Source organism: Drosophila sulfurigaster, chromosome 3 (assembly GCF_023558435.1).
Source record: "Drosophila sulfurigaster albostrigata strain 15112-1811.04 chromosome 3, ASM2355843v2, whole genome shotgun sequence".
Lineage (NCBI taxonomy): Eukaryota > Metazoa > Arthropoda > Insecta > Diptera > Drosophilidae > Drosophila > Drosophila sulfurigaster.
Genome location: NC_084883.1, coordinates 19,835,526 through 19,855,219, shown reverse-complemented (window position 1 = coordinate 19,855,219; position 19,694 = coordinate 19,835,526). Strand labels below are relative to the sequence as shown.

Sequence of the window (19,694 nt, the reverse complement as noted above, 5' to 3'; positions counted from 1 at the left end):
CCGGATGACATACATAAGACAGCATTTTCTACATCCAGTGGGCACTACGAATTCTTGCGTATGCCATTCGGATTAAGAAACGCTCCGTCCACATTCCAACGCCTTATGAATAACGTACTTAGGTCATTCATAGGACACATATGTTTGGTATATATGGACGATGTTCTCATTTTTTCTAAGAGCATAGAAGAACATGTTGAACATATCAAGGCCATATTTGATTGTCTATTGAAATCAAACCTAAAACTCCAGATTGACAAGTGTCAATTTGCAAAACAAGAAATCGAGTTTTTAGGGCACATAGTGAATCAAGAAGGGCTAAAACCTACTAAAAACAAAATCGAAGCAATTAACAAAATCAAACTACCATCAAATCAAAAAGAGATTAAAAGTTTCTTGGGCATGGCAGGGTATTTAAGACGGTACATAAAAGATTATTCAAAAATTGCACAGCCTCTTATAAAATATTTGAAGAAAAATTCGAGAGTAAACTTAGAAGATGAAGACTTCGTAGAGGCATTTGATAAACTTAAATTACTAATCACAAGCGAACCAATTGTAGTATACCCCGACTTTAAAAAACTATTTACTCTCGTCACGAACGCAAGCAACTATGCTTTAGGAGCGGTCTTAATGCAAGACGATAAAGTCATTTACTATGCGAGTCGAATGCTCAAAACTCACGAATTAAACTATAGTACGATCGAGAAAGAGCTCCTAGCCATTTACTGGGCAACCAGATATTTTAAGCATTACCTGTACGGAAGGAAATTTGTGATAAAAACAGACCATAAACCTTTGGTTTGGCTAAACAATTTAAAAGAGCCAAACCTAAAACTTCAACGTTGGAAAATTCAGTTAAATGAGTTTGATTTCGATATAAGCTTTATCAAAGGAAAAGAAAACGCTCTGGCGGATGGCCTCAGTAGAATCCCAAGCTCCAATAGCGCAAAAGCAGACGAAGACAGCCTCGAGATAGATAGCGAAGATATTTTTTTGGCCGAAATAGAAAACAATCTCCGCATCAACGTCTTAAACGTCGTAGATGAAAATCAGGATTTCTCCGAACAGCTAATAAAATTATTTAATAGCGAGTTGGACGATATTGAAACCATCCACACTGCAATATCGGACGATCGAAACTTTATCCCAATTACCGAAAAATGTCTAAATATTTTTAAAATTCAAATAATACTTAACATTGGTGAAAACGATTCACGATCCACAAAGATCTTGTACAAAAGGAAAGTTAGACACATTGTTAAAACAAAAGGCGATGCCGAAAAATTGTTAAAAGTCATGCAAGAAATAATACCCGAAAAAGGATTAGTTGTAATTTATTGCGAAGACACAAAATTATATTTAATGTTCCAAGAAAACTATAGACAATATTTCTCCAACAATACAAATTTAAGAGTTCTGAAATCATGTATACTATTAAAAGATGTTACAGATAGAGAGAAAATGTTAAAAATTATAGAAAATGAACACTTAAAAAACAACCACAGGGGCATAAATGAAATTTTGTTAGAAATTAAGCAATTATATTATTACCCTAATTTGTTAAAAGAAATTCAAAAGTATATTAATAACTGCAATATATGCAACACAGCTAAATATGATCGCCGCCCAATCAGATATAATTATTGTATAACCGAATCATCTGAAAAACTGAATGATATAATTCATATGGATATATGGTTTCCACAACGAAATATCATGTACCTTACTACTTTGCTTTGCCTTATATTTATTGATTACTATATACTTATATTTAAAACTAAAAAGATGATCGGGAGATGAAAGCGGCAAAGACTCTGCAGTGGCGGCGGACGAAGCTGACGAAACTTATTGAGGGGAGAGTGTATCTCCTAGAGATGTACTCCCGTAATATCGATACTCGCGTGAGTTATCGAGTTTTGTTGATCACGAGAACTGAAAAGGGTTGCCACAGTACCCCCCTCCTAGAGTTCCAGTTGGGAAAGATACTTTGCTGGGAATCTGATTTGTCGTCCTGATCTTGACACTTTCTCGAGTGTCTGAGCAGTTGGCGCTGTCGTCTGCTCCTGTGTTGGAGGCGGTACGTCTTTGAAGATGTAAGCTGGTTTAAGTCGATCGATGGAAACCTTGTTTTCCTTTGTGTGGCCCTTGAGTGTAAAATATTTGTCGTGTTTTGTTACCACTTCGAAAGGACCCTCGTAGTTTGCTTCCAACGGGGTTTTCACTCGATCCACTCGAACGAAGACGTGGGTACAATGGTTTAGGTCCGGGTGGACAAATTCTTGCGGTGTATGATGGTGCACTGGCTTAGTGGTTGGCAGTTGAGACATGGTTTTGAAGAGCCTCGGTGAACTCGGACTCAGTGTGTTTTGTGTGCTCGGTGCAAAATCCGCCTGGCACCCGTAGTGTGGTGCCATAAACCATTTCCGCAGGGCTCAGCCCGATGTCGCTTTTGATTGTTGTGCGTAGGCCGAGTAGGATTAGATGCAGGGAACTACTCCAGTTGATTGGATCGACGCATTTTAAAGCAGCTTTTAACGTTCTGTGCCAGCGTTCGATCATACCATTGGCTTGTGGGTGGTACGCCGTCGTCCGCAGGTGCTTAAAACCACAAATTTTGGAAAGCTCTTGGAATAATGTAGACTCGAATTGTCGACCCAGATCGGTTGTGATGTGAAGAGGAATACCGTACTGAGCGAACCAGCCCGATATCAGTGCGTTGGCTACAGATTTTGCTGTGATGTCTACTAAAGGAATTGCTGCGGGCCATCGTGAGAATCGATCGATACACGTGAGGCAGTATCGGTATCCGTTCGATGAAGGCAGCGGGCCGACTATGTCGATATTTATGTGTTCGAAACGGGTGTCGCTGGCGGTGTACTCTCTAGTGGCGATTTGGTGTGACGTTGGATTTTGGCCTTCTGGCACGGGATACAAGAGCGTACGATTTTAGCGACATCCTTCGCCATGCGGGGCCAAACGTAGTGTTTTCCGACCAACTTGTTTGTTGCCTTAACTCCCGGATGGCTCAGCGAATGTAGGGCCTCAACCACGGTTTGGCGTAGGCATTTGGGCACAAACGGACGTGTATGGTTATTGGCGACGTGGCAGTACAATTGTTTGTTTGAGCCTGCAAGAGACAATTTTGTTAGTGAGATGGGTTTTTCGGCGTCAGACTTGAGTAGCGATTGTAGTTCCGCATCGCTTTCCTGTTCCAGTGCCATCTCGTCGAAGTTTATGTGTTTGATGGCATCGATGCGTGAGAGAAGATCAGCCACGTTGTTTTCTTCTCCAGAGATGTGCCGGATATCGGTGCTGAATTGGCTGATAAAATCCAGTTGCCGAGCGCGTCGAGGTGATGCTTTCTCGCTGTTTTGACTGAAGGCGTACATAAGCGGCTTGTGGTCGGTGAAAATAACGAAATTCCTGCCCTCCAGTGCGTACTTGAAGTGCAAAACGGCCTGATAGATGGCAGTCAGTTCTCTATCGTAGGTGCTGTACTTCTTTTGCGTCGATGTGAATTTCCTGGAGAAGAATCCCAGTGGTTGTGTCTGCCCGTTGATGACCTGATGTACTACGGCTCCCATAGCGTCGTCGGACGCGTCGGTGGTTAGAGTTAATTGTGAGTTTGGTGCCATGTAATTCAACAACGTAGCGTTTGCAAGCTCGTTCTTGCAGGCGGTGAATGCGTAGTCGGCTTCTGTAGACCAAAGTATCGGGGTTTTGTCGTTCTTTTATTGCCTTGGATCAGCGTCTGGGTATGTGCTGGTTCTCGGCTGCTCGTGGGATAAACGGCCTATAGAAATTAATCATACCCAGAAACTTTTTTAGGTCTTTAGCGATAAGCGGTTTTTTAAAATGCCGCATGGCTTCCACTTTGGCTTCGGATGGTTTTAAGCCGTGCTGACTGATGTCGTGTCCCAGGAATGTAAGTTGTGTCTTACCGAATTGGCACTTCTCAAAGTTTACGGTGAGATGTGCCTTCCGAAGGCGGTCGAGGATTGTGCGGAGGTGCATCTCGTGCTGCGCCTCGGATTCTGAAGCGATCAAAATGTCGTCGATGTAAGCAAAAACGAAGTCGAGGCCTTGTATGACGTTGTTTATGTGACGTTGAAAAGTTTGCGCTGCGTTGCGCAGACCGAACGTCATGAACAAGAATTCGAATAGCCCAAAAGGCGTGATAATTGCTGTTTTGGGAATATCTTGTGGTTCGACAGGAATCTGGTGATATGCTTTTTGCAGGTCGATTTTCGAAAATATCTTCTTACCGTATAAGATGCTCGTTACATCCAGTATGTACGGAATAGGATATCGATCCGGCACGGTTACGTTGTTCAGTGCTCGGTAGTCGCCGCACGGACGCCACTCTCCATTTGCTTTCTTTACCAGGTGCAAAGGGCTGGACCAGTTGCTATTTGAGGGACGGCATATTCCTTTCTCGATGAGGTAGGAGAACTCGGATTGTGCAGCTTTGAGTTTGTCGGGCGCTAGTCGTCGGGCGCGGGCGTGAGTAGGCGGCCCGTTGGTCGAGATGAAGTGCGTTACTTCGGATGTTGCTGGCAGCCGGTTCGAGTTGATCGTTGCGAGATCGCGATATTCGTGAAGCAATGTAGCGTATTGGTTACTCGTGTCGTAGGATAAAACCGCGTTGATTTTACGTTGGGGCGCGTGACATTTTGATTCCAGCAGCGTAGCCCGATCGATGAGTTTGCGTCGTTTCATATCGACGAGTAAGTCAAAATGTTGAAGAAAGTCGGATCCGATGATAGCGCAGTTGACGTCAGCTATCACGAAAGTCCACACGAAGTTTCGTCGCAATCCCAGTGACAATGTTATGCGTTTTTCTCCATAGGTTTGTATTTTCGTGCCATTGGCGGCGAAAAGAAGCTTTGGAGTGAGCATAGTTGTTGCGTTTTTGCAGGGTGGCATCACTGAAATGTCGGCGCCGGTATCGATGAGAAACTGTGTTTTGGAGAAATTGTCGTTGATGGCGAGGCGGGCAATTGTGTTGTGGTCTTCTTCGAATTTGTCCGCCGAATCCGAAGATTGATTTAGTTTTTTGGTTCGGATGCAAAAGAGCATGGTTGGCGACATTTCTTGGCGGCGTTACCAAATTTGCTGTGGTACCAACACATGTCTCCAGCTATGACGCTGTTGCGATCCGTTCGCAAGCTGTTCTTGCGAGAAAGGTTTCTGGAGAGCGCGTTGATTTGTTGTTCGATGCGGTCTAGACGATCGTCGGAAACGGCGCTGCTGGTTGGCGCCGACTTGGCGTCGATGGTGCGTACCTGATGAAAATCACCGACTTCCATCACTTTATCTGCCAACTTAGCTAAGTTTGCTAGGCTGGCGTCCGATGCTTGCAAGATCGCTTGCACTTGTGTTGGTAAGCGCTGCAGCCACAGTGCTTTCAGAAAAGATTCTTGAACTTTGTTTGCGGCTAGTGCGTTTAACTCGTTGAGCAGTTGCGTGGGGCGCTTGTCACCAAGGTCGGTCTCCGATATTAACTTCTGGATTTTCTTTTGTTCGCTTTCGCAGAAGCGTTCCAGGATGCACGATTTCAAATTTTCGTACTTGCCTGTGCGTGGTTGGTTGACGATGGCGTCGGCAATTCGGGCCAACACCGGTGCTTCGATTGACGCTAGGATTGTGTTAAATTTCGTTTCGTCCGAGGTTATTCCCGCCAGAACGAATTGGGCTTCGATTTGCGATAGCCATAATTCTGGGTGTTCGGGCCAAAACGGCGGTATTTTCACAGCTACACGGTTGATAACTGCGTCAACACCGTGAGTAACGGTATCGTGAAAAACCTCGGCGTCGTCTTGTGGGGCGTCGTTGTTTGCCATTGTAAGCACCAGTACTCGTGTGTATATAGTGATCACGTCGGGGTCACCAATTTGCTTTGCCTTATATTTATTGATTACTATATACTTATATTTAAAACTAAAAAGATGATCGGGAGATGAAAGCGGCAAAGACTCTGCAGTGGCGGCGGACGAAGCTGACGAAACTTATTGAGGGGAGAGTGTATCTCCTAGAGATGTACTCCCGTAATATCGATACTCGCGTGAGTTATCGAGTTTTGTTGATCACGAGAACTGAAAAGGGTTGCCACACTACAATCGATAAATTAAGTAAATATGCAACAACACATTTTTTAAAAGACCGATCATGGATTTCTCTGCTTAACGCAATTAAACTAAGACTCCAATATCTAGGAAAACCTAAGAAAATTGTTACGGACAATGAATTTAATATACTAACAATTAAGGAATACCTCCAGGACAATGATGTCCAGATCCATTTCACGACCCCATACAAAAAAACTGGAAATTCAGATATTGAACGCCTTCATCTAACTTTAAACGAACACATACGGTTATTCAATGCGGATCCTAACAATAAAGATAGCGTGCAAGACAAAGTTTTAAAGGCTATAATATCATACAACAACACAATCCATAATACAACTAACATTAGGCCGATCGATATTCTAAATAATTTACTCTCTTCTGAAGACATTGAAAAACTATCTAAAAAAATAGCAGACAATAAAAAAATATGTCAAAACAACCTATAGAATCTAATGATAATTTTAAGAACGATTTTGTCAAAAATAATAAAGTAGGTAAATCACAACCAAAATATAAACGTATCGAAGGTTATGAGCAGGAGGGTAATTATCTCGTATCTGTCGACAACCCAAATCATAAAATTTATAAGGATCAAGTTAAACGAATATATAACCACCAAGACGTTAATATGTAAGCTCGATAAAAATATTGTAAGATACAATTAATTTTCAACAAAGATATTGTCGAAACTTGCGCGCGGGTTGTCATATATACTTACATGCATACATAATAAAATCCCATATGTATGTACACATGATGTATAAGTGAGCTTTTACCTCGCGAAACTTCACAGCTTCGAAAGCTTAGATTATAAGTTAGTCTTAAGCTGATCACGACTCAGAGCGGAGTTAACTGAAGAATCAATAAAGTTATTATTAATTATACTAAAACATAAACCCGCATATAATAATTAACAAATAAAACACAAGTGTCACGAGAGCATTTGTGTATCAGCCAAGAAAGTTGGCAATCAACACAAAACTATATATCTATATCGAAAATAGCACAACACAATCTCATGACGTATCAAAGAACAAATTATGAAAATCAATAAATTAATTTTATTTTATTTGCATCATTTAATAATGACAAATAAAATAATATCACACATTCGCACTGTTTCCGCAACGCAATTTCCATCTTTAAAACAAATTCTAGTTTTAGTTCTAGTTATCAACTGTCTGAACATCAGCTCCACAAAACACAGAATGACTGAGGCAGCGACTGAAATAATACTCGACAGCAAAGAGAGCGATTGCTGCTTTGATGGTATTAGTGTGTCTCACACACAAGACAACACACACACACTGCTTCTCTTCTCTCTGTGTATTGTGTCTGTGTGAGCTGAAGTGACGACAACCTGTTGAATGAATTGCGATTGCCGAGAGAGCGCTCTAAAGTGTCTTTGTATTAGTGTGTTGCGTACAAATCACCAACACTAATGCAGAACGAAGCTCGCTCAGCAGTCGACAGCAAATAGAGTCGGGAATGGCAATCAGACCTAAAATGACAGTCGAATGGGGAGGATCACATAGACACCACAACTAAATAATCTCTTCCTGAAGATATATTCAAGTTATACTAAAATAAGTTTATTCAAAGGGAAGGTCATTTTAAAGTGAGGCGAGTACAGTCCGAAGCGGAATTATCTGGTTATTTTGCATTGCAACGCAATAACGTGGGCTTCGTTTGAAATTCTCTGGTTATTTTCCATTCCATGACGATCGAGTTGTTTGTCAACAACAGCCACAGCCACAGCAACAACGACCCGATTCCATTTAAGTATGCCTCGCGAGTAGATTAGCAGGTAGTGGAAGCGGGGAAGGGAGGGGAACCGGGTAGGGCCACGTGCGGCGTCTAAAGTCTATTATGGCTGATCTAGCGACGCCTAACCTTAATTATAAATACAGGGTGTCGAAGGGAATGCTTGTGATGAAGAAAACGAAACTGTTCTCAAGATATTTTTTGGTCAACTTCGATGCAGATGAAGTTGCTGCAGTTGCGAGTGTTAAGACATCTATTTTAATCAGCTGTTAACTTGCTTTAGTACTGTATGTGATCCGCCAATACACTCACACATTCTGCCGCTCTCTCGGAAATAGTTCTCTCCGATTCCCGAAGTCAGCTTCGTTCAATACGTGAGTTCACACGTACAGCAGATGATAAAGTTGTGTCGGTAATCGTACTGAACTCACAAACACAATCAAACACAACACTGCTCTCTTCTCTCACACTCACACAAAGAGAGTGTGTGTGTGAGTTTACTAATACTACCACAGAATGAATCGCTCTCTTTCTCTGTTTACATTCTCATCAGAAGATCGCGAATTCAGAAACAGCTGATCGATCAAACACACCCCCTTCATAGCGATATACTATATACATATATAGGAATAGATCGAGGAATGTTTTTATGTTCTCCAACTGTCAACTAGAATTTTACTCCCCAGATTTCCCTAAATTCTTTATATATAAAATTTAATGAATATACCATCTAATATGGAATTGTCATTTTTCAACTTTGCCAAAAGGTGTTCTATATACTATGTGCCTATTTTGTTTTCTTATATTCCCATAACTTGCAAATTATATATAAAATATAAGTAAAATAATAAAAACTGCCTTGTGGACTGTACTTTTTATATTATTAGATGACTGTACATATATGATATTCTTCTAAATATAATATAGCAATCATTATTATTATATTAATACTTATATTATTCGATAGATATATTCTATATTTACATCTATTCTATATTTGAGTACAGCGATATTTATGCATTTTTGATTTCAAAATTACATTATAGTTTTATTTTATTTAAATATCGTTTTGCGTTTCGCATATTAAAACTTGCATCGTGTGTACCTCAATATATCATAGATATATATATTCATTTGTATCTTCATCAAGTGCATATTTGAATAATATTGTTGGTGTTGTCGTTTAATTAACCTCCACTAAATATACATATATGTTTACAGCAATAGAAACACAAATACAATTCGTATGCCAGATAAGTTGAGACTTGATAACGAGCATTGCCGGTTCTCTATTCGTCTCTGTTTGTCTCTTTCCCTCACTCGATTGGCAAGCAGAGAACCGAGTCGGACTGAGCGTATAAAAAGGCACGTCGCTTGTGAGAATTCATTCAGTGAACAACTGTGCTTCAGCCAAGCAACTAAAGAACTCTCTCAGTTTCTCCAAGTTCAACAATAATTCAAATCCATCAAGATGCGTCTGGGTCAGACTATCCCCAACTTCACCGCCGACACCACCAAGGGCCCGATCAAGTTCCACGAATGGCAGGGCAAATCGTAAGTGCTCCTCTATATACTTTTCTCTATAAAGATGAATATACAATAATTATTCAATCTTTAGGTGGGTTGTGCTCTTCTCTCACCCCGCTGACTTTACGCCAGTGTGCACCACAGAACTGGGGAGGATTGCGGTGCATCAGCCGGAGTTCGCCAAGCGGAATACGAAGTGCTTGGCGCACTCGGTGGATGCTTTGAACTCGCATGTGGACTGGGTGAATGACATCAAGTCGTATTGCCTGGACATTCCCGGCGATTTCCCATATCCCATCATTGCCGATCCCACACGCGACTTGGCCGTATCCCTGGGCATGCTCGACGAGGAGCAGAAGAAGGATCCCGAGGTGGGCAAGACAATTCGCGCTCTCTTCATCATCAGCCCCGATCACAAGGTGCGCCTCTCCATGTTCTACCCCATGTCCACTGGCCGCAATGTCGAGTAAGTAATCAATACTGATCCCTATCCGAATTCCTTCCTAACTATCTTCTATCTTCTCTTCTCTGCAGTGAAATCCTCCGAGTAATTGACTCCCTGCAGCTGGTTGATCGTGTCAAGGTGATTGCTACGCCCGCCAACTGGACTGTGAGTTCCCTTTAAAGTTATTTTATAAGCATTTCAATAATATATTCTTTACCAATCACAGCCTGGTACTAAGGTCATGATTCTGCCCACTGTTAGCGACGATGAGGCCAACAAGCTGTTCCCCAAGGGCTTTGACAAGGTCTCGATGCCTTCTGGTGTGAACTATGTGCGCACCACGGAGAACTATTAACAATACTCGATTGCATACAAAATATAACTTTTTCATAACTGATTAGAATTAAGAAAACCCCAAATATTCGAATGTTCCTTAATAAAAATAAACTTTAATTTTCCCACTAAGCTCAGAGTTTTTCAATGGGTTTTGTATGCAATAATGGGGTTTGTTAATAATAGCTCAGGACCTATAAAGTAAAAAATGTCCAGCGTCACCATAGCCAATTAATGTTTGCAGTGATTGTATATAATATTTTCTTTAGTATTCATTATTTAATATTTAAGCCTAATTCAATGAAAGTATCCACTATTTCAAATAAAAACAAGTAAGAAAGTTACAGTCGAGTGTGCTCGACTGTGAGATACCCGCTACCTATTTTTAATAAAGGCAAAATATTGCGGTATAATTTTCAAAATATACCGAAAATACTAAAAACATACTAAAAATATACCAAATGGTATGCTTGGTATATCGATATAGTACACCATTCAAAATATACCATAAACGGCGCAATGTGCCAGATTGTCGGCCAAAGCAACTCAGACCCCTAGTAAGTAGGCGTTTTTGCCCATACAAAAGTATTTCTTTAATAACTTAGACAATTTTTATCTGATCGCAAATTTTCAGGAATCATAACTACTACAGTAGTTATTGTATATACCAAAATTCGTAGCTCTAGCTTTAAAATTCAACTTGTTCGATTTTTTTGATTTACGGGGGCGGAAGTGGGCGTGGCAAAAATTGGAAACAAACTTGATCTGCGTGCAAACATAACAAATGCTGTCGAAAAAAATTATAGCTATATCTCTTATAGTCTCTGAGATCCAGTGTTTCATATGGACGGACGTTGATCAAGAATATATATACTTTATAGGGTCGAAGATGCCTCCTTCTACCTGTTACATACATTTCCTGCCGGCACAAAGTTATAATACCCTTCTACCCTATGGGTAGCGGGTATAAATACTTAAATAAATTAAACCTAAACAAATAAATCCGTAAAGAAATAATGTAAATAAACAAATAATAAGCAAAGAACATATTCCACCGCTCAATATATTTTATTTTGCTCTTTTTTTATTTGTTAAATGGATAATTTATTTATATTTATACTCATATGAGATCGATTATCTTCTTTTGAATTTTATATCTCGCGCGCCGTATCGATAACTTAATGTTTTCATTGCATGGTGAATGGCAGCTTAACAGTCTGTTAGAGCTTAACAGCGCCTTGATATTTCAAAATAACAGCTGCTCGACAGTAACAGTGATTGGCAATCATTGTAAAAGTCGGTCACACTACAAGCAATTCGAGGTAAAACTCTTAAACAAAAAGTCATTTGTGAGTTTCTAAAGTGCACTGAACTTCCGCAAAGGTAACAAAATAAACGTAAAACACTCGCAGTTAACCAAATGCATTAACAACATGCTCACAAGCAGACTATCCCAGCTCCCACATTAAAATGCATTTTTTTGGCCACCAGCAAATTTTTCTGTATGCATGAGTGTGTGCGTGCTTATCGCTGAATGTGTGTGTGCGTGTGTGTACAATGCATAGATGTGTATGTGTGTGTCGACTGTGACTGTGACTGGTTGCTGCTGCTGCTAAAGGGAAAACAAAGAAAACTTCACAAAAAGAACGACGTAAAAACGCATTTGAAACGCATTTATTAACCGTTTGTTGTATACGGAGTGAGTTGTTTGATGGTTAATTGAAATGCAACAGTGTAAAAACTCGATTGAATATTGATTATTTTTTTCTTTGCTTCAGTGCATTGCTGCTGTTTGCATGTAATTGTAGTTGTAGTTGTAGTCAAGTTATTGTTGTTGTTGTGGCTGCAGCTGCGCGTCGAAAACTTAAACTACTGCTGTCATTGTTGCTATTGCTGTCTCGCAAAAGTATTGTTGTTGCTCTTGTTGTTGTTTTGCAATAGTCAAGTGCATAATTGTTGCTGTGCAAATGCATTTTGTCAGTGTGTGGGTGCGTGTGTCCGAATTATGCGCTAGTGTGTGAGTGAGAGGGGGATAGCAGTAGAGCACCGTTCAAAGGACAATTGCTGTTAATGCATACACACACAACTGCAGGCTGCCATGTTGTTGTCGTTGTTGTGGTTGTTGTTGCTGCTGGTGTTGTTGCTAATGTTTGCTGCTTCGCACCTGCATCCATCATCATTCACCCCGCCTCCTTCCCCTTTGCACACAAACAGATACAAAACACACCTACACACTCACAGCCACACAGACAGAGATGTGTGTGTGTGTGTGTCTCTCACTGTTTCTATCCTTTGCTTTTAATTGCTGCTTCTTCCCACAAAATCTCTCTCAGAGTACAAAAAGAACAACAAATAACAACAGCAAGCAAGAGCAAGAAAAAGTGAACAAAGTGAGGCGACGAACATGGATTTCGAGCAAGCCGATAACGATAATGAGCACAATCCGAACTTATCCTCGGAGAGCAGCAATGCCAGCAGCAACATTAGCAATTTACAGCCAGAGCCAGCAATAGCAGCAGCTGTTAATGAAGTTGCAGCTGCTGCGGCTGCAGTTAGCAGCGGCTCAACTGCAGTGCTGTTAGTTAACATTGAGGCTGCAGCTGTTAGCAGCACAGCAGCAACAACAACAACATCAACAAATAATGCAGAACCGCAATCACAACAAACTGAAGCTGAACATGAGCATTCTCCCACTCCTACTCTACAGCAAGCACAGGACGACGAGCATTTGGAGGCGCAGCCGGAGCAACAACAGCCGCTACAGGATAATCAGGAGCAAGTGGCGCCGCCGCTGCCGCCACCACAGGAAATCATTGACGCGGACGCCATTGCCGACACAATTGACGCGGGCGCCATTGATAACGATAACGACGCCGTCGTGGAGCGCATTGACGATTACGACGACGACGACGAGGACGACGGCGAAGCTGACGAAGTCCACGGCGACGACAACGACGACGACGACGTGCTCGAGGAAGGTGACGAGGAGGAGGGCGACGCCGACGGGGAGGTCGAAGCCGATAGAGACAGAGACGGAGACGCTGTCGCCGCATCATCATCATCCGCTCTAGCTGCAGACGCAGTTGGATCAGCATCATCATCGTCCTCTGCGATAATTGGTGGCCAACAACAGCAGCGTCTGCATTCCGTGGCCGTCTTGCCGAGCTATTCCACTGCCGGGCGACGCGTTGCACGTGCCTCACTGCCACCTCTATTGCGTGCTCCACGCAGCATCATCAACAACAACAACAATAATAATAATAATAACAACAACAACAGCAACGCCAACAATAATAATAACAACAGCAACAGCGGCGCCTCAAGCTCATCGAGCAGCTCGCGACGCACGCGTCACTTTTACAGCAACAACGGCAGCCACTTCAGCAACGAGATGTACGCCGGCAGCCACAAGAGCTCATCCTCCAGCCAGAGCCAGAGCCATGGCCACAACCAGAGCTCTCCAAGAACGGGTGGCAGCAGCAGCGGAGGAGGAGCCACTGGAGGACGCAGTCAGAGTCAGGCACATCAGGGCGTAGATCCCTTGAGGCTCCTCTATCCCAATGTCAACGAGAACGAGACGCCGTTGCCACGTTGCTGGAGTCCACACGACAAGTGTCTGACCATTGGACTCTCGCACAACAATCTACGCGTCACCTACAAAGGTGAGTAATATACTTTCATTATTTCAAAACAAAAATTGACATTTATGAACAGATTCTGTTAAATATTTAACATGGACATGTTGACTTACATTTATTTGAGATCTGTTACAGTTAAATATTTAAGCTACTCTTAAACAAAACTGGAAACATAAAAGTTTTCAGAAATTTTTTGTCGTTTGTTTCATCTACAATCTGGCTCAAGATAGGTGTCGAAGTTTAATTAAAATTAAATTATTTAAACTGTTAAATATTTAACATATACATAACATATGTGCATGTTCAATGTGAATTGTGATTGCACTGCTGTTAAACATTTAACAGAGCCACTGTTAAAGTCAGCTTCAAATAGTTAAGCAAAATTATCGATAGCTTTGATATTTCTTTTTATAGCAAGGCCATACTCTTTTAATAATTTTTTAATAGTATTCACACTGTAGAACGAAAGAAACGTAATTCTAAAATGTTAACAGCAAATAGTGTCGTACGTCGGTTGTTTGCGCTTCTAAAGCTATTGTTATTTGAGATGAATCATTAATTTGGCTTCTGCTTATCGCACACATGCATACATTATAAACGCAATCAGCGATAGAACTTAACCTCGAACCTAGTTTTAAAAAATAACGCATATCAACAGTCGGAATGAAATTATCGAAAACTTCATACACTCTCTTCCTCTCGCTGTCTCAGTCACCCACACAACTGAGTGACAGCAACAACAGTCGCTGGCACAGCTGGCTGCCATTTTTGGGTTAAAAACAACAACAAACGAGCAAGCAAGCAATAAACGCCAACGCGTTGAGTTTTGTTGTGGGGGTCTCTGCTCAACTGTATGTATGAGTGCACAGCAGTTGTCTCGCTCGCACACTCGCACTCTGCGTGTGTGTGAGTGTTGTCTGCTGTTGTTTTGTTTTTCGGCGCCCACTTCTCACACGCTTATTCGCGTGGTACTGGGCTTGTGTGAGTGCGTGGCAAACAGCTGATTGGCTGCACACAACGCCAGGGAGAGAGAATAAAGGTGAATCAACTACAGTGGGCAATCTGTATGATGAAATAATGAAACGATACAAGGGAAAATTATGTAACTGATTGTAATTAATTTAATAATGCTTTATAATTAGCTAGTATTCATTAATAATACTGAGTAATAATAATACACAATAATAATTTTAGGCTCTGGTAAGACACACATGGAGACAGCGGGCTCAGTGCGCACCGCATATCCGATACCATCGTCCTGTGGCCTTTACTACTTTGAGGTGCGGATCATTTCGAAGGGTCGCAATGGTTACATGGGCATTGGACTGACCGCCCAACAGTTTCGCATGAATCGCTTGCCAGGTTCGTATATCCCATTTGGCCTCCATTATGAATCACTTTGAATAACTGACACTCACTCTATTCCCGTTTATTTAGGAGGCGACAAGCAATCGTATGGTTATCATGGCTACGATGGCAACTCGTTTAACTCGTCGTGCAACGGACAGTCGTATGGGCCAACATTCACCACAGGCGATGTCATCGGCTGTTGCGTCAACTTTGTGACCAACACTTGTTTCTACACCAAGAACGGCGTCGATCTGGGCATCGCATTTACAGATTTGCCGGTGCGTATGCGTAATTTCTTGAATACCACTCTGAGCCATTATAATTATAATAATCATAATTTTCACACGCAGACCAAACTCTATCCCACGGTTGGACTGCAAACGCCTGGCGAGGAGGTGGATGCCAATTTCGGTCAGGAGCCATTCAAATTCGATAAAATCGAGGAGATGATGAAGGAGATGCGCGCCAATGTGCTGCGCAAAATCGACCGAAATCCCCATTTGCTCGAGACTCCCGAAAATCTAATGAACAGGCAAGGATTACAATAGTTTTGTCAAAATTAAACAACTATATTAATATCATATCTATTTCGCAGACTGGTGTCGACTTATTTGGTGCACAGCGGCTACTGCAAGACAGCCGAGGCCTTCAATGGCTACACACAGCAGCCCTTCGATGAGGATTTGTCTTCAATCAAGACACGGCAAAGTAAGAAGACGATGCACTTTACCTTCCACGTAGTGTGCTAATATTTCTCTCACTTTCCGCAGAGATAATCAAGCTTATACAAACGGGCAAAATGAGCCAAGCCATTGAGAATACGTTGCGTTCTTATCCCGGTCTCTTGGAGAACAATAAGAATCTTTGGTTCGCACTCAAGTGCCGTCAGTTTATCGAGATGATCAATGGCGCAGACATAGAGGTGAGTTTTCTTAACTATCAAAAGAGTTACCTAACTAAAATAGTTTTATTTTAACTGTAGCACGCCAACAATAAGGTGACCGCCACCACACAGACAATGCCAACAAATCAAACGTCGGTCATCCAGTCGACGAAGACGTTCAAGCACAGCAAAAGCGGCAGCGGCAACAACACCACGAGTGCCAGCAACACTAACAACCAGCCACAAAACAACACTGCAAACTCAGCTGTGATAAAGCCCGGCGATAAACCAGACCCCAAAACGTTAGTTCACCTTGTAACACTTATGAAATTTTCATTTAATCTTGACTTGAATTTGCAGCATGATCATTGATGACAACTCCAACAAATGCCCGGAGCACGATTCAAATAGCATGGATGTGGAAATGGAGCCTTGCAACAGTCACTCCAATGGTTGGTTAATCCATTTACTAATTACTAATGTTGAATCAAGAAATGCTAAGTTTAAGTAGCTATTTGAAGACTGTAAATTGTGCAAATATAGCAAGTTTTATTTTATATAGTAAGCAGCATTAATTGTTTAATAATATGTACATTATTAAATTTAACTAATGATTAGTTTTATATTTATATTCAACAGGCGATTCCTGTTCTAATGGCAATGCCAATGTAGCGCGTAACTCTCTAGATGCCATCGATGAGGAAATGGGTAAGTGCTCCATTATGTCTTGTATATTAATGGAAATTAACTGCAAATATAATTTTAGATGTGGACATATCGCCCTCTTCGCGTAATTATGGGCGTGTCATTGAAAAGATATTGGAGTTTGGCAAGGAACTGTCCAGCATGGGCCAGCAGCTGGAGAAGGAGAACCTCATGACTGAAGAGGAGCGTCAAATGTTAGAGGTAAACATCGAATAGAATTGAATTTACTTAGCTTATAGCTAAAACCTTTCAATGTAAAGTTCTTTATTAACAACTTGATTTTCTGTACTTTTGTAGGATGCATTTAGCTTGATTGCTTACTCAAATCCTTGGTCCAGTCCTTTGGGCTGGCTGTTGTGTCCCTCGCGACGTGAAAACGTCTCCACCACGCTCAACTCAGCCATATTGGGTAAGTTTACTTCCTGTACAATGTTTCACTCAGTCATTAACTAATACATTTCTCTTACATATTGCAGAGTCGCTCAACTTTAAGCGCCGTCCACCGCTTGAGTATTTGGTGGCTCATGCTGCGGAACTGTTGAAGCTAATCGGACAGCATTCGTTGGGCGAGGACGCTTTCGTTACCATCGACGATGTGTTTCCGCAAAATTGACCCAGTTCGCCGACGCTGCTGAAGATGTTCGAGACCACGCTGACTTTGCCACGCACCAGCGTGCTAACCGAACCGCTGGGCGGCGTTCCATCCACTTCGACGGCGGCGGTGCAAACAACCACCACCACCAGCAAACGGCGTCGTCGTCGTCGCAACAAACGCCGCCGCAAGTCATCCATGTCGAGCAGTGAGGCGCCCTCGTCGCGCACCTATGATCCTGTGATGACGGCAACCAGCATACGCGGTGGCGGTGGCACAGCACGTCGTGGTCGACGCAGGAACGTCAGTTCCTCGGCATCAGCAGCAGCGGCGGCGGCGGCAGCAGCAGCAGCAGCAGTAGCCGCGGCAGAGGAAGCGGCGGCAGCAATTGAGGAAGCAGAAGCAGAAGAAGCATCATCGTCGGCCAGAAGCGGTGGCAGCAGTCCGGGATTATTTGCGGATCCGAGTGACTACTTCGAGACACTCGATTAGATTCTTAAGTTTGGTTGGCTGTCAGCTACCTGTCAGCTGCAATCTGTAGTAGGTTAATTCTGTTGTTACTTTCACATTTTTTACATGCGCCTTCCCCATATGTGCGCCTATTTAATGCCCTTCTTTTTAAACTGGTTTAAACATTATTTGCAAAGGAAAGAAACAAAGAAAATTCATAATTAATGCGCGACAACAGCGTTTGTTTGGCGAGATTTTAAATAACGTTTTAAAGCATATTTTTATATTAATTAGCTTTTCGGATGTAAGCATAAAACGTGTGTGTAATATTATCTTATGTATAATTAATTAAACAATTATGATGAAGGTCGTGCTGCGTCACGCCTCCTCCTACTTTTCCTTCTGCTCCTTTCATATTATCCCCATAATACTTTTCAATCTTAAATGGCATGCAATATTGTGTATTGTTTTGTTGAAAAATTTCAATGCAGCAGCAAAATGGAAATAGAAATGGAGAGTAAACCAAAATAGATTTTTAATGCAAATGAAAAACGAGAAACATTAGCATATTTTCAAAACTGTTCGTTCATTAAAACATTTAAATTTAAAAACTTAGTGTTACAAAACAATTTTTGCAAAACAATTTAATCGCTTGAATCCAATGCTAATACTGAATGAAATAAATAGCTAATCATAATTTCAGTCCCCCAAAAACAATTGAAATAAAAGGAATAAAAACATTCAAGTAGTACTCTACAATATGTATATGGATGTGAACCACACGAATCATGATCAATAATAATCTCCCTTATTAATATTGGGTGCAAAATTCGACATTTCGATGGATTTTTTCATAATGAGCAACAATTTTAAGTGTAATATTTCGCTGTAGTAGCATATAAAAATTATTCGATAAGTATATACATCAGACATCGTTTAAATATATATATATATATACATATGTATGTGTATTTCAAGAAAGAAAACTAACCATTTTGCATAATTAATAACACTATTTTTTGGTTTTTTATTGATACAACATTGAAATTTGTTTTCATTTAAGTTAAACACAAAAATACGTAAAATGCCAAAGCTTGCTTATCATAGCACAAACTGCTTATCATAGAAAGTAGATGTATAATCCTCTATAAGTCCGGCTGCCTTATGCGTTGCACACGCTCCGCATTCTTCACATGTTCCTTGAGCAACTTCATGATTTCCGTATCATACTCGGGTGGAGTGGGCTTTGTTTCTGTGGCCCAATAGAATATATCCCAATCGTTGCTCACACCGTTAATCAGATCATCATAGAGCGCTGTCTGCTCCGCATTGAAGTCCTTCAGGTACTTGGCCACAAATGTGCTGAGGAGCAAATCGTTCTCCAACATGCCGCGTTTACGACTCTGATATAGCAAGCTATCGTTGAAATACTGCTTTAATTTTGTTCAGTTTTGGATGATGGCAGTACTTACCGCTGCTTGCGCGCCTGGAGCGGCTCATCGGGTCGAGCAGGATACTGTGGGAGTGGCAAGTGACTGGGATCCTCGTAGTCAATTACTTCGGGCGGTGTTGTAAACTCTGTTTTGTCCAATCCATTTTGATTGCTGCTGACGAAACGTGTAGCTGTTGCTCGCGGTAGCAGCACCCGACGTGTGGCTGTGGAGCTCTGCAAAGCAGTTTAATTAGGGTTTCATAGTGCGTTTTGTTAACTTACCAATAACTGACGCAACATTTTAATTAGCTCCCGTCTTAAGGCAAACAACACGCAAAAACAATCAGCTGTTTTGGACCAGGGCTGCAATACTTTTCGAATGCTGTTACCATTAACAGTGCGAGCCAATAAGGTAATAATATTGACTATCCTACAACCGTC

At 41.6% G+C, this 19,694-nt stretch overlaps 4 protein-coding genes across 4 annotated transcripts; 3 read left to right on the top strand and 1 right to left on the bottom strand.

Annotated features, from left to right (window-relative positions):
- The first annotated feature begins 9,274 nt into the window (after window positions 1–9,274).
- On the top strand, window positions 9,275–10,329 carry LOC133841919 (peroxiredoxin-6-like). Its single transcript, XM_062274767.1, has 4 exons — window positions 9,275–9,452; window positions 9,517–9,891; window positions 9,960–10,035; window positions 10,097–10,329. The coding sequence occupies exons 1-4, from the start codon at window positions 9,370–9,372 to the stop codon at window positions 10,223–10,225; spliced, it is 663 nt and encodes a 220-aa protein (XP_062130751.1). The 5' UTR covers window positions 9,275–9,369; the 3' UTR covers window positions 10,226–10,329.
- A 1,557-nt stretch (window positions 10,330–11,886) lies between these two features.
- On the top strand, window positions 11,887–17,392 carry LOC133841910 (ran-binding proteins 9/10 homolog). Its single transcript, XM_062274754.1, has 14 exons — window positions 11,887–11,902; window positions 11,982–12,001; window positions 12,911–13,865; window positions 15,036–15,203; window positions 15,279–15,469; window positions 15,542–15,723; window positions 15,787–15,899; window positions 15,962–16,113; window positions 16,174–16,376; window positions 16,435–16,526; window positions 16,714–16,782; window positions 16,841–16,980; window positions 17,077–17,188; window positions 17,256–17,392. Coding segments are annotated over exons 1-14 (2,535 nt in total). The 5' UTR covers window positions 11,887–11,901.
- A 24-nt stretch (window positions 17,393–17,416) lies between these two features.
- On the top strand, window positions 17,417–18,214 carry LOC133841923 (AF4/FMR2 family member lilli-like). Its single transcript, XM_062274772.1, has one exon. The coding sequence runs from the start codon at window positions 17,417–17,419 to the stop codon at window positions 17,861–17,863; it is 447 nt and encodes a 148-aa protein (XP_062130756.1). The 3' UTR covers window positions 17,864–18,214.
- Window positions 18,215–18,464: 250 nt separating this feature from the next.
- On the bottom strand, window positions 18,465–19,694 carry LOC133841922 (succinate dehydrogenase assembly factor 2, mitochondrial). Its single transcript, XM_062274771.1, has 3 exons — window positions 19,536–19,694; window positions 19,294–19,487; window positions 18,465–19,237 (listed from the first exon to the last, which is right to left on the bottom strand). The coding sequence occupies exons 1-3, from the start codon at window positions 19,551–19,553 to the stop codon at window positions 18,967–18,969; spliced, it is 483 nt and encodes a 160-aa protein (XP_062130755.1). The 5' UTR covers window positions 19,554–19,694; the 3' UTR covers window positions 18,465–18,966.